The sequence below is a fragment of the Hippocampus comes genome, unplaced genomic scaffold (genome assembly GCF_001891065.2).
Source record: "Hippocampus comes isolate QL1 unplaced genomic scaffold, H_comes_QL1_v1.1 scaffold179, whole genome shotgun sequence".
Taxonomy (NCBI): domain Eukaryota; kingdom Metazoa; phylum Chordata; class Actinopteri; order Syngnathiformes; family Syngnathidae; genus Hippocampus; species Hippocampus comes.
In genome coordinates, this window is record NW_017804805.1 from 193,934 (window position 1) to 206,488 (window position 12,555).

Sequence of the window (12,555 nt, forward strand, 5' to 3'; positions counted from 1 at the left end):
ATCAGGTGTGTTGCAGCAGGGAGGGATGGAAAACATGCAGGACACCGGCCCTCGAGGACCGGACTTCGACACCTGTGCACTAGATCATAGTGCCGCCGCCACCTATTTAGTTTTTCTCCCCGCTCCGGATTCGGGGGGCCTGAGCGCGCCTCCGCCGTCCTCCTCTGCCCTTGTTTTTTACTCGGCCCGTGGTGTTCATCAAATAGTTCGCTGAATTTTTTCGATACATCAATGGATGCTATTTTCTTAACATTACGGTGCAAGCATGCGACTGTAACACAGAAAATAGGGTTTAAACTGTCGTCGGAGATCGCGGCCGCCGCCATGATTCAATGTTGTTGACAGACGACAGGGCAAATGACGCACGCGCTCAACATGAATATTGCGAGAGTTTGCACCGATGTAACCCCTCTACACAAAAATGTAGAGGGTTGTTTGAAAAAAATGCCAACCATAAAGTTTTTTTTCGACGTAGAAATTCTCGGTCGGTCGGGTTACCGGAAACACACTACTTTTTTTTCTCCGCCTTAAAGGCAATACAATACAATACAGCTTTATTTCCATAGAGCCTTCAAAACTGCTGAAGCTGTTACAAAGCCATGGGAACTGGTTACCAACACGCACATGAAACATATCAATACAAATGGCATCACAAAACAGTAAATGAAAGATAAAAGTTATAAAGACAATTGATTTAACAAAAAGGCACACAAACCTCATGGGCTCACATCCACAAGAGGCTAAATATCCTGAGAAGCCTTGCTTGTCTCCTTCTTCCTTCGTTTGGTCAGTAGTTAACTATGCTTTTAGTATTATCTTCGCTTCATAATGGCTGCGCAGTGCTCACAGAGTAGTTGTCTGTTTGAGTCTGTCATGGCGAATGCACCTGTCAATTAGTGTCGGGTAGAACCCTTTTATGTTACAATTGGTTCCTGCTAATCATCACCACCAAATGGCAGAGGAACACTAACAAGAAAACAACTCAATGGGGAATATAAAGAGACTGTAACGCCACACATAAGGCACATCGGATTATCAGGCGAACTGTTGGATTTGGGGAAAATTGACTGCTTTTAGGTGTGCCTTATACTGTGGAAAATAGGGTACATTTATAGTGAAGGGTTGCATTTACATCTGCATTCACTTCATGTGACTCAATACAACACGAGGAGAACTTCATGAGTGGAGTACGAATTGAATCTGCAAACTGTAAATGTCAAGTGCACGCCACGAAAACTCCAGTTTTTTTTTCTCATCACAGTTTTTAATTGCTGTTTCTTGCAATTGTCAGACCATGAAATCATTGAAGGTGCGAGTGTCTGTAATCGGCCTTTCTGCGGAGGTTCGGGTGTGTACCATGTTGACCAGGGAGACTGGTGGGTCATACCATGTCATCTTGGATGAGAGCCATTTCAAAGCACTGCTGCTGACGCTGCATGTGAAACCTCCCCCTGCCAGCTCCTCATCTGAATGCTCTTTAATACGTATGGGTCAGTATGTTGATGTTTACCTTTGTTCATCGTCTTGTTTCTTTGTTGCAAATGCCAATATGTAGTCCCAGCTAAGCAATCACTGATAAGCAGTGAGGACAATTTGTAAAGTATATCTCAATGTCCCTTACAGCAGTGCTTCTCAGTTATTTTCTATTACACGCCGCGACTATAAATATAATTTGTCTATAAAATTGGGCTGATTTTTTTCTCTTTTTTTCCCTCTTTTAAAAAAAAAAATTCTCATAATGATGAAGTCAGGATTAATGGCGACAATGAGCATGTTTTGCAGTGTACAACTTTTCCAGCGTGATTGAAGTGTAATGTCTTTAAGTGGCGCCTTGATGTATTTGGCTTCATGCTGTCCGCTGCCAGCATTTTTAGATGCACTTAACACACCGGTTTCACCTTGTCTGCCACTGGAGTCACAGTGAAGCCAAGTGGTACATATGACTCGTCATATTTCCTTATCTTAGCTGGCGGGTGACTTTCTTTTTCTCTCTCCGCCTTTATTTTCATCCCTGTAAAAAAAAAAAAAAAATTTAATGTCTCCTGAGACTTTGTTTTACTGCACTTCATATCGCCTGCTCGGTGCAAAAAACAAAACAAAAAACTAACAAAAAAAAAAAGACCAGCACTATCAAGCTTATTCTTCCTGCGCATTCTCTGACAATGATGGTACCACTGCTGTAGTGGAGTGCAATTAAACTTTATTCTAGTTTCTTCTGCAAAAAAAAAAAACAAAACAAAAAAAACAAGGCACGTTCCCCAGAGTCTCGTGCTGCGATGCCTGGCATCGCACCCCTCCCCCCACACCATCTCCATCACCACCGCCATTATTTTAGGACTGCCTAACAGTGATCAAAATTCTTCTTCAATATATAACTATAGGAGGATAGTTATTAAAATTAAACACTGACTGTGTGTGAATTCTGAAAGTCTACACAGGGTTTTACATTAACAGTGGCCCGGGGCCATTCCGTGATTGTGCCACCCAAATTTCACTGATGCTGCCCGCACAGCCATTAAAAATTTCACAAATATCTATCCATCTTTCGCTTGTCTGGGATTGGATCGTCATCGTCAGCTTAAGCATGGAAGCCCAGATTTCTCTGTCCCCAGCCAAGTGATAGATGCACAGATTGGTGTGGCATATTTCTGGTTAAATCTCACAAGGCTTCGTCCTTTCCGATAATAGCGCTGATATTCCAGAGAATTTCTATTGGCAACATTTTGGAGTACTTCTTCGTCATTGTTGTATGCAGTTTTGTATTCGTCATGATATCGAAGAAGAAGAGAGAGGACAGTACATGGAGCTTTCACTGCTTTGTGCCTGGCCAGTTTCCTCATGGTGTACCGAGTAGTTAATCTGTTGTTTTTTTCCCCCTTCCTCTTCCCTATTGTTTTCCTTTCACATTATAGACATCGGGGCACTAAACAGCGAACCGCCAGGCTTGAACAGAATATTTTTTAAATTCACATTTTTTTCTCTTTCTCTCTTCAATCAGGGTTTCCCCAGCATACCTTCAGCTCTCTGACTGACCAGAACGCCAAACCCTCCTTCAGCATGGCGTAAGTAAACCACTTAAAACAAGAGTGCACAAGAGAGCATGTACTGTACTTCTATCAAAACTCTTTCATTTGTTGCCCATGAAATGTATAGCATGTCTCAATTTAGGGTATACACCTTTCAGTGAACTGTTCCTACATGGTCAATGGAGTTAATCTTCAGCCATGGAAGGCTGCAAAGGATACATTTAAATATTTGGATCACCTTTCTCCAGCCTTATGACTTCTTTCTTCATACGCTGTCTCCATGGAATATAGGCCCTAAATGGGGATGTAGCTAATGAGTGAACGGCTGTAAAAAGTTATCGCCAATACTGTTGTACCTGGATGTGACTCTAATACCCCTTTCCCACTGAAATTAGTGGGTAGTAGTGATCCGTGACGACACGCAACCAATTGGCATATTGTCCCTTTCCCATTGACCAACAGAAGGCGATTCTGCCCCCTACCCCCACCTCCACCACTTTGCGTCTGGTTACGTCACCACGCTGTGATTGCGTAGATGATAGTGCGACAGATTTCTTGGTGGTAAACAAAGCAACATGGAAGCGAGTGTTCTTTCTTTTATCATGCTTTTTACCGTCCTAAAAATGGTCGAAAAGCAGCGGAGAATCAACTCTTTGCTACTACTGAGACAACAGCTTGTGGGCCGATCTCCTAGCTTTGTTGTGGGGGCGTGCTATATACGAGGCCGATGGCGCGCGATGTTATGACACATCACGTACCGCCCTATGTCATCACGTAATTACCGGGAAGTCCCGTGTTAGGCTTTCAAACTGCAAGCGGAGGCGATCACAACCCGCCTCCCATGGCGTGCTGGTGGACACGGATCGACACAGATCGACACTGGCCAGTGAGCCTTTCCCACTGCCCAAAAAAGCATGTTTACCCATGGTTTTGCGGCAGTGGAAAAGGGGTATAACTGGCCTTTGTGTGGTTAAAACACTAGAGGTGCCAAATTGTCGCGTTAATTGCGATTAATTAATTACAGTCATGTTTAGTGCGTTATGTTTTTAATCACGTTAATCTAAATTTTAATCGCTAACTCTATTGTTTCTATAGGTTGTCTTTTTCTAATATCCCTTTTTATGTGTTGGCTTCCTGTGTTCGAGTTGTTGAGGGTGGGGTAACAACTGTCAGTCACAGCCTGAAGCGGACATTGGCTGTCATTATGTTTGGCCTTGTTTAGCATAACCTGATTGGCTCCCATTGGAATTGGGCGGGCTAAGTAAGCAGCGGTGAGGAGTGGAGAGGTGAAAATGGAGGAGCATGTGAGAGTTCTCGGCACAATGAATAGACAATTTACATTCCAAAAACGTCCTGACGGCACTATTGATAAAGGTAAAGTGTTGTGCCTAATTTGTAAGGAGTTTGCATTCCACCAAAGCAGCTCAAGTTTAGCCTCCTACATCAATGCAAAGCACCCAGTTGCGAGTGCAGCCACGGCTAACTTAAGGACGGAAAGCGTTACCAATCGAGGGAGCTATAGCAAAGCTCTTAGCCGAACTAAACTCGAGGAGAACACCCTGCGTACGAGGCATGAAGTCAGCATAGCTGCTGTGTCCTCTGTAGCCTATTAGAAGTGGTTGATGTTTATTTCAGCACTTTATTTTGTCATGATGAACCGTGTTATTTGTGAAGTGCTAACTTAGAGCACTGTGCTTTAAGGGTCTGTTTTATTTATTATCTGAAGCAAGTTCCGTGTTCAGTACTTGTATTCCTCAGAAAAGTGTTCTTACTGTTTTTGATAAGTTAACTTAAGCACTTTTTATGGACCTGGTGTTCTCCTTTAGTTTTATTTTGCAATTATTTGGAGATTTACAAAAACAAAACAGTGATATTCCCCCTGGTGGTCGATTGCAGGTACGATTTGGGATTAGTCTCAAATACAGCAGAAAGTAAATGGCTTGGACTGCATCTGTTCAACAATAAAATACTTTATAATACCACTTTTTTTATGTGAATCTTTTGATCTGTCTCAATGCTCAATAATGTAATGAATTTAAAACGAAAGTAGGGGTTTTCTGAGCAATTTTTGGATGAGATTTAAATATAGATTAATTTGGTCAATTAATTACAGATCATAATTAATTAATCTCACCTTTTTTTAATCTCTTGACAGCACTAGTTAACACACCAGAATTGAAAATCTTTTAATGTCCATTGTTTGTCTCAAAGTCTGTTAGATGGCACCAATGATCCAGGTCTCTCTCTGGGAGGATACTTGTGTCCGCAGTGCCATGCTAAGTACATGGAGCTTCCAGTGGAATGTAAAGTCTGTGGTATGTCTGGCTGGATGCGTATGATCAACTTTGCATGATATAAATTTTACACTGAAGATGCAATACCAATGCTAATGTTAAAGCTAAGGCTACTGGTGTAGCATTACAAAATCACAGTGGAATGTCCAAAGTCAAACACAATGGTATTGCTAGTATTAATAAGGGCTTGTTGCATGTCCGTTGTCAGGCTGCATTGGGACACCTGCTGCCTTCGATGATTACCATTACAGCTTTCCTTTTAGCTATCACAAATTACCTTCATCAGAAAAAGAAAAATGTGGAGCTTGCGCCGCATATGATGATGGACTTGGGACAATGCAAAACTCCAAACTGCACACCCCCTTTAGGGTGTTTGGCTTTAATGATTCCACTGTAGCTACTGTATATATTGCTTTAAATATGTTTAGGTTTAAAAAAAAAAAAGCACAATATTCTAATGCCAGGTCATTTTGTCACTAAGGTTTGACTCTTGTGTCGGCCCCACACCTCGCCAGATCTTTTCACCACCTCTTTCCCCTCCACATGTTCATTGAAACACCAGTTGAAACCCTCCCAGAAAAAAGGTTAGTTATGAAATGCTATAATTAACATGTAAATTCATCCCATGTGAGAATGTTTGTGTGTTATATTCTCATTCATTCTGGTAATTTATTCTCTGGGTATTGAATCAGTTGCAACTGGACTGCTCTGTATTTGAAAACATTTCGCCTCCCATCCAAGTACCGTATTTTCCGCACTAAAAGGCGCACCAAAAAGCCTTGCATTTTCTTAAAAGCTCACAGTGCACCTTAAAATCCGATGCAACATGTGTCTGGTTATTACGGTAATATGTCGACCCCAAAATGGCTCCTTGCTACAGACATGCTTACAACGATCGGTTACACAGTTGAACACGGAAATAGAGCAGCGGCAAGAGAGTTCAATGTTAACGAGTCAATGTTATAACTTGCTGTTGGTTAATAATAATAATAATAATAATAATAATAATAATAATACATTTTATTTATAAGCGCCTTTCAAGACACCCAAGGACCCTTTACAATCAGACAGAAACAATAAAACACAGTACGGGTTGAGCAGTGACAGCCAGACGCGCCAGCGTTCACCCAACCCCGAAAGTCGGAAGAAACCACAAGGGAGGGAGAGGGGGAGAAATAAAACACACTCGAACTGTTCTCATTTTGAGGATAGTTTGAGTTCGGCAAAAAAACTCCTGCACAAGCATATGACATTTACAACAGGTCACAAGACATGAACAGTGAAGGCGGTGATACAAGGGAGTGTATGCGCATGTGATCGTCTGGTTTTGTGTGCGTGTCAGGCCTCAGCTGCTACATCAAGGTCATCTCATGGAGACGGTCCTGGCTTATCAGACTATGGCCGAGAAGGAGGGGGTGATGGTAGGGCACTAGCTTCCATGCGTACTTTCATCAGGGGAAGGTCGAGATAGCAGATGTTGTTTTTGGTAGCAGGCAGCCCAAGAAATCCAGACAGCCTTGAAGTCCGTGGCTTGTGTCTCTAAAATAGGGTCGATCAGCCAAATCCGCAATTTCTTTCAATATGTGAGCACGAATTCCAGTTTCACCAAGTTGTTGCCCATCTTGCAGTGCCGTGCCAAAGCCACATCAGTTTGCGCGGTTGAGCACAGTCTGAGTCTGAGTGTTGGACATCCGCACTTTGCCATCCTTAGACCGGCAGCCTCTTCCAATAGAGCCGCTCCCGTCGGTTGAATTTTTCGATAGATCAGGAAACTGCTAGCGCCAAACAGCAGCATACCTGTTATCAGAAGGCCGATAATGTAGATGTCTTCCACATCCTCAACGGACAGTATTGACAGGCACACCATTCTCCACCTCCTCCAGGGATCTAGGGTGTACCCAGCAGCAAAAGTCCCTGAGGGGCAAGTAGGCTCCCCACTGCCTGCTCTTATCGTCGAGAAAATTTTGTCGATGGCATCAAGAGACCAGCCAACCAGTTCCATGTTTGTTTTTAGGATGAAATCGACAGGAGGCTAGGAAAGTTAGACAAAAGACAGCACATGGACTGAGTGGCGAGCAGGGAAGTGTGGGGGTGGGGGTGGGGGGACAAGAGCAGAAAGCAAAAGCGTCCGCCTTCGTCGAGAGCCAAGCAAGAAGTGAACTGTGTCGCTGCTTTATTAAATGTGTTTTACTGACGTCTGATTGTCCTGTAGCAACGCCTCTCAACAGCTAAGATAGTTTAGCTGTTGTCGTTTGTTCTAAGCTTCTTTGATCAGTGATGTGGGTTGTGTCATCGCTGATTGGTTGAACCATGTGCGTACGTGCTCGTGCTCACGCACGCACAGCAGAGGGCAGCGGACTACGGACCGCAGAGGCGCACTTCACTCGAGTGGCATTTCCTTGAGCGTAGCTCCATCTAGTTGATGCATTGTAGATTGCGTCTTGTAGTGCGGTGCGTCCAATATATGAAAAAAAATGACAAAATAGGCCATTCATTGAAGGTGTGCCTCATAATCCAGTGCGCCTTTTAGTGTGGAAAATTGGTACCAGTTCAGCTCAAACATAATCAACTTAATTTTGCACTTCAAAGACTGTGTATTCCTCTTGACATGATTACTTTGATTCTATTTTTAATAAGTTGGCAGATTCATCATTATTATTATTTTATTATTATAATTATTATTATTATTATATTAAAAACTATTTCTATATCATCATTATGGAGTGTTTTGTCGAGAGAGAGAGAGAGAGAGAGAGAGAGAGAGAGAGAGAGAGAGAGAGAGAGATCCTTCGCTCTCTCTCCACCAACTGAATGTTTGACTTTTGTACAGACTGTCTCACTTCAGAGGCCCGTGTAGGGCTAAGAGACAGCAAACTGTATTTGTGGAGTAAAGGACTGAAAGGACAACTGTTTCTTTCTTCATAGTATGTAAATAATATCTCTAGTGGCAAGCATTGGACCAAGAAGTTTGTCTTTGCTTGAATGAATACATATAGAAATCTAAGACACAGTTATGCTCCAGGCATCACACTAGTTCAAGTCTTCACTTCCAATTTGGAGCAATTCTAAGCATTTTACTACTAAGGAGAATCTAACCTCACCATTTATCTTCTGAATGACTCATCACATACACTCCAGCACACATTCCACAGAAAGACACCAACATTTTCTAGAAACCTGTCACAGAAGTGCTGAAGTTGTTCTTGCAAAAGAAAGACCGAATTCACCCCCCATTTCCAGTTCTTATGGGTGACACAATATTGTATGCATTTAGCGTCATCTTATATGATTTGTGCTGTTCTTACTTTTTCAATCTTCTCTGTAGAATTTTAGTATACAACAATGTTCCAATGCATTTCTCATCCTGCTGTGGTCGATTTCAGGTTTTGTGGGACTTGTCAAGGAGAATTAAAAGATAAAACGGTACGTGCGGCTTCTCAATTTTAATGTCCAGCTTTTTCCCACTGTATTGATGAAGTTGTCTTTGTACAATGGCGTGATTCAACTTCAATATCAGGGTTTTTCCTGGCTCAAATGAAGGCAGTGATGGTACCATCCTGACCATGTGCCATGACCAGAGATGAAAGTCCTCCGGATTTTCCCGGAATTCCGGGTTTTTCAAATTTTTATGAAAATTTCTCCGGAGAATTGAGGAAAATAAAATTAATCCGGATATTAGTTGACAACATTGGACGAAGACGCGTTTGAGTTCGTTGTATTGCTTTCACGAGCGTAGCCATATTGAGGCACTAACACTAGTAACAGTAAAGAGATTTTTGTTTGTGTAATAACAACAGAAGACATGATGGCGTTTGACTAATGGTTTAGTAGAACGAATGGCAACTCGCAACAACAGTAGCAAGCGTCATTTTGCCACTTGGGTTATACCATCTCAACTAGAATGTGGGGGATAGTCCCCAAACAATTTTCGTTTCTTTATAAACACACTTGCTAAACCCCAGTGGAACGAATAAAAGACGCCGTGGACAAGATAGTTGTCGTAAAAAAATATATTTGGCCAAAAAGGGAAAAACACAGATTGGCAGAAAATCGTGTCCGTCCGACTTCGAGTGTCGTCTCGGCTAACTTAGCTTAGCTGTTGTCGTGTGTGACGTCATTTGCGTCGGCGCTGATTGGTTGAAATCAAAAGACGCGCTTGCGTACATGTTCGCGCTGAAACCCGTACAGCAGAGAGCAGCGGACTATCTACTGCTGAGTGCTGAGGCTCGCTTAGCTTGAGTGGAGTCGCCACAACAGTAATACCCTCGCCTCGCATTCTCATGGCCTCGCCATATCTTGGAGATTTCGAAATTTCGGCCCGAACGGAAGCCATAAAGGGTACACGTGTGCACACAAAAGGAAGATTAATCATTGAATGTCGAGTATTTGAATAGCGTTTTGTGTAAACTAATTCATGCTTGATCGGCCAAGTGCGTGTGCGTGTGCGTGTGCGTGTGTGTGTGTGTGTGTGTGTGTACACACACACACGCACACACACACACACACACACATTTATTTATTTAGTTATTTTTTCCGGAATTTTCAGAAAAGTCCACTTTCATCTCTGCATGATATGCATGTATTCCATAAAATCCACTGACTCCCTTTCTTTTACGGGAAACAAACTTTAAGTTAAGAATTCCAATAAGAATATTACTATTATCATATTAAATAATTCATTCATTAAAACACGCCAAGGAAAATGATGGACTCATAGCTTGTGTGGTGGGGCCACTCTTATATTATTTTGAAGCAGCCTTCTCTGTGGTCCATGTCCACCTGCGCTGCAATTGCAAGCTGCAGTGTTTTCTGTCAAAACAAACAAAACAACAAAAAAAAACATTTCTTCAACAATCTATATAAATTGTATAGTTTTTGTAACTTTATTAGTTGAGTGTTTTTAGGTCCTACCATCTTGAATATAGTTCTTCTCTTCTGCTGCTTTGTGAATGCCCGCCACCTCATGGCTTTTTAATGTGTCCAGCCTGTAGTTGGTTGATGGCTGTCTCACAAAGGAGGGGGAGTTTTACAACCATAGAAATCCTTCATAGGCTTCATGAGTATTTTACTTGGCTTAACTTTGTCTTACGTTCAACTGACTGATGAATAATACAATAAAAATAATGCAACAAACAAATAAATGAAAAATACCTTATCACTATCTTGCAGTTCATATGCATGAAAAGCATTTCTCGTCAATCTCTCTAAATGTGTGTTGCCAAATATATCCACCAGTATTTTGAATTTGTTGTACTTGCCTCTTTTCTGTTTCTAGATGTTCACCTGCCCATCCTGTCACAGTGTCTTTTGTGTCGAGTGTGATCACTTCATTCATGACACACTACACTGCTGCCCTGGGTGTGTTCACAGTCAACACAACCCTTAAAAGCCACAGCCAGAGGAGAGCAGTGATCATAAATGTCAGAGCTCATGACCAACAGGAGCCCAGTAAAATATTTACATCAGTGGTTCTTAACCAGGGTTCGGTGAATCGGTTCCAGGGGTTCGACAGAGCCTCTGCCATGGAGGTTAAATTAGTTTGTCCATCCAAAAAAATGTTTTTTTACTATTTGATGTTCATTAAACAGTAGAGTTTACATACAGTATATCTGGCGTAAAATTGTACCCAAAAAATTATGGACACATAGACTGTTCTGTGACATTTTTTTTTGTTATGTATTTATTTTGGGGGCCTTGTTGATAATACGACGACAATTTGACTTCTGAATCACATTTTTCAGTGGCTGACTCAGCCATTTGTTCACTAACAGCTATGGTATACCTTCTTGTGTTTAAAACATTTAATCTGAGCTTCCATACAATGGTAGATTGCGGAACCAGCACTACTACGACTACTACACCTACTGTTATTGTGTTGGGTGACATCAACTACAATGGACAATAAAATGGAAATGTTTTCATTGCTCAGAATTTCTTTCAGTCTTATTTTAAGATGTTTTTTTTTCTGTCTCGTGCCAACGGAATAATGTGTTCAGGTCAGTGGCATATGGTGCATTTTGGACCTGGGCCATAAATGGAGATTTAAATGACCTAATCTACTTCCTAATACCATCACTATCACATCACAATTTTACAAAATACAAAGACAGCTGGGATTGGCTCCAGCACGCCTGTGACCCTCGTGAGGATAAGCGGTTTGGATAATGGATGAATGGAATATACAAAAATGCAATATAACTGCGTGGCATTACAGAGAAAGAGAAGCATTTCACGTAGTTTTGGATGATTATCATTATTACTTCAGCAAGAAACACATTTCAGCCTTTATTGTCCAATACATCACCTCCAAACAGGTGGAGTGGCACTCATTTTCAGCTCTGGATTTTCATGGCTCACACTGGTCCACTTTAATTCTTCTATCTTCATTTTCATGAAGATAGAAAATGTTACCCTTATTAGAGAATCAATCTTAAATAGATTATCATTCTTTCCAACAATATTAATATTGCATTTGATCAAAAAAATTGCAATTGAATGTGCTAACAAGATCACGGGGAGTGTTTCACAATCACACCTGCGGACAATATCCAGTTTTCACTTTAAGCTACCATGTATGTTTTTAGAATGTGTCAGGAAACCGGAGTACCCGTAGAAAATCCCCGCGGGCACGGGGAGACATGCAAACTCCACACAGGATGGCTGGGACCTGGAATCGAACCCATGACCTTGAATGTGAGGCGGATGTGCTAACCAGTGAAACATCGTGCTGGCCTACATCTTTACAAGCACAACAAAATTCGCAAGCACCTTACAACAATCACAACACTACAACAGTGGTCCCAAACATTGGTCTGTGGCCCATTTGGTAGTGGGCAGCAAAGAGACAGACTAAATAAATAAACAAACAAACAAAAAATATTTTTTTTTGTTTCAAATAATTTTTGTTTCATGGGGTCCGATCAACGACCGCTGCGAGGTCCCGATGGTTTTTGTTGAAATTATTATATATAATAATTATATATATCTATAAAAAAAAAAAAAAAAAATACATTGGTCTGTGGCCCATTTGGTAGTGGGCAGCAAAGAGACAGACTAAATAAATAAACAAACAAACAAAAAATATTTTTTTTTGTTTCAAATAATTTTTGTTTCATGGGGTCCGATCAACGACCGCTGCGAGGTCCCGATGGTTTTTGTTGAAATTATTATATATAATAATTATATATATCTATAAAAAAAAAAAAAAAACATCCTCGCCCCACCCCCCTCGGGGG

At 41.4% G+C, this 12,555-nt stretch overlaps 1 protein-coding gene across 3 annotated transcripts in view; it reads left to right on the top strand.

Annotated features, from left to right (window-relative positions):
- gtf2h2 (general transcription factor IIH, polypeptide 2) overlaps window positions 1–11,251 on the top strand; it is a 32,930-nt gene extending 21,679 nt beyond the window's left edge. For 2 of the 3 annotated variants that reach the window (XM_019855844.1, XM_019855916.1), the window contains exons 10-15: window positions 1,292–1,490; window positions 2,999–3,062; window positions 5,238–5,341; window positions 5,802–5,904; window positions 8,704–8,743; window positions 10,596–11,251. In XM_019855844.1, the coding sequence (XP_019711403.1) occupies window positions 1,292–1,490; window positions 2,999–3,062; window positions 5,238–5,341; window positions 5,802–5,904; window positions 8,704–8,743; window positions 10,596–10,706 (621 nt within the window). In that variant the 3' untranslated portion in view covers window positions 10,707–11,251. The remainder of the gene's footprint in view (window positions 1–1,291; window positions 1,491–2,998; window positions 3,063–5,237; window positions 5,342–5,801; window positions 5,905–8,703; window positions 8,744–10,595) is intronic. The other variant, XR_002166383.1, reaches the window with a different exon arrangement.
- Window positions 11,252–12,555: the final 1,304 nt, after the last annotated feature.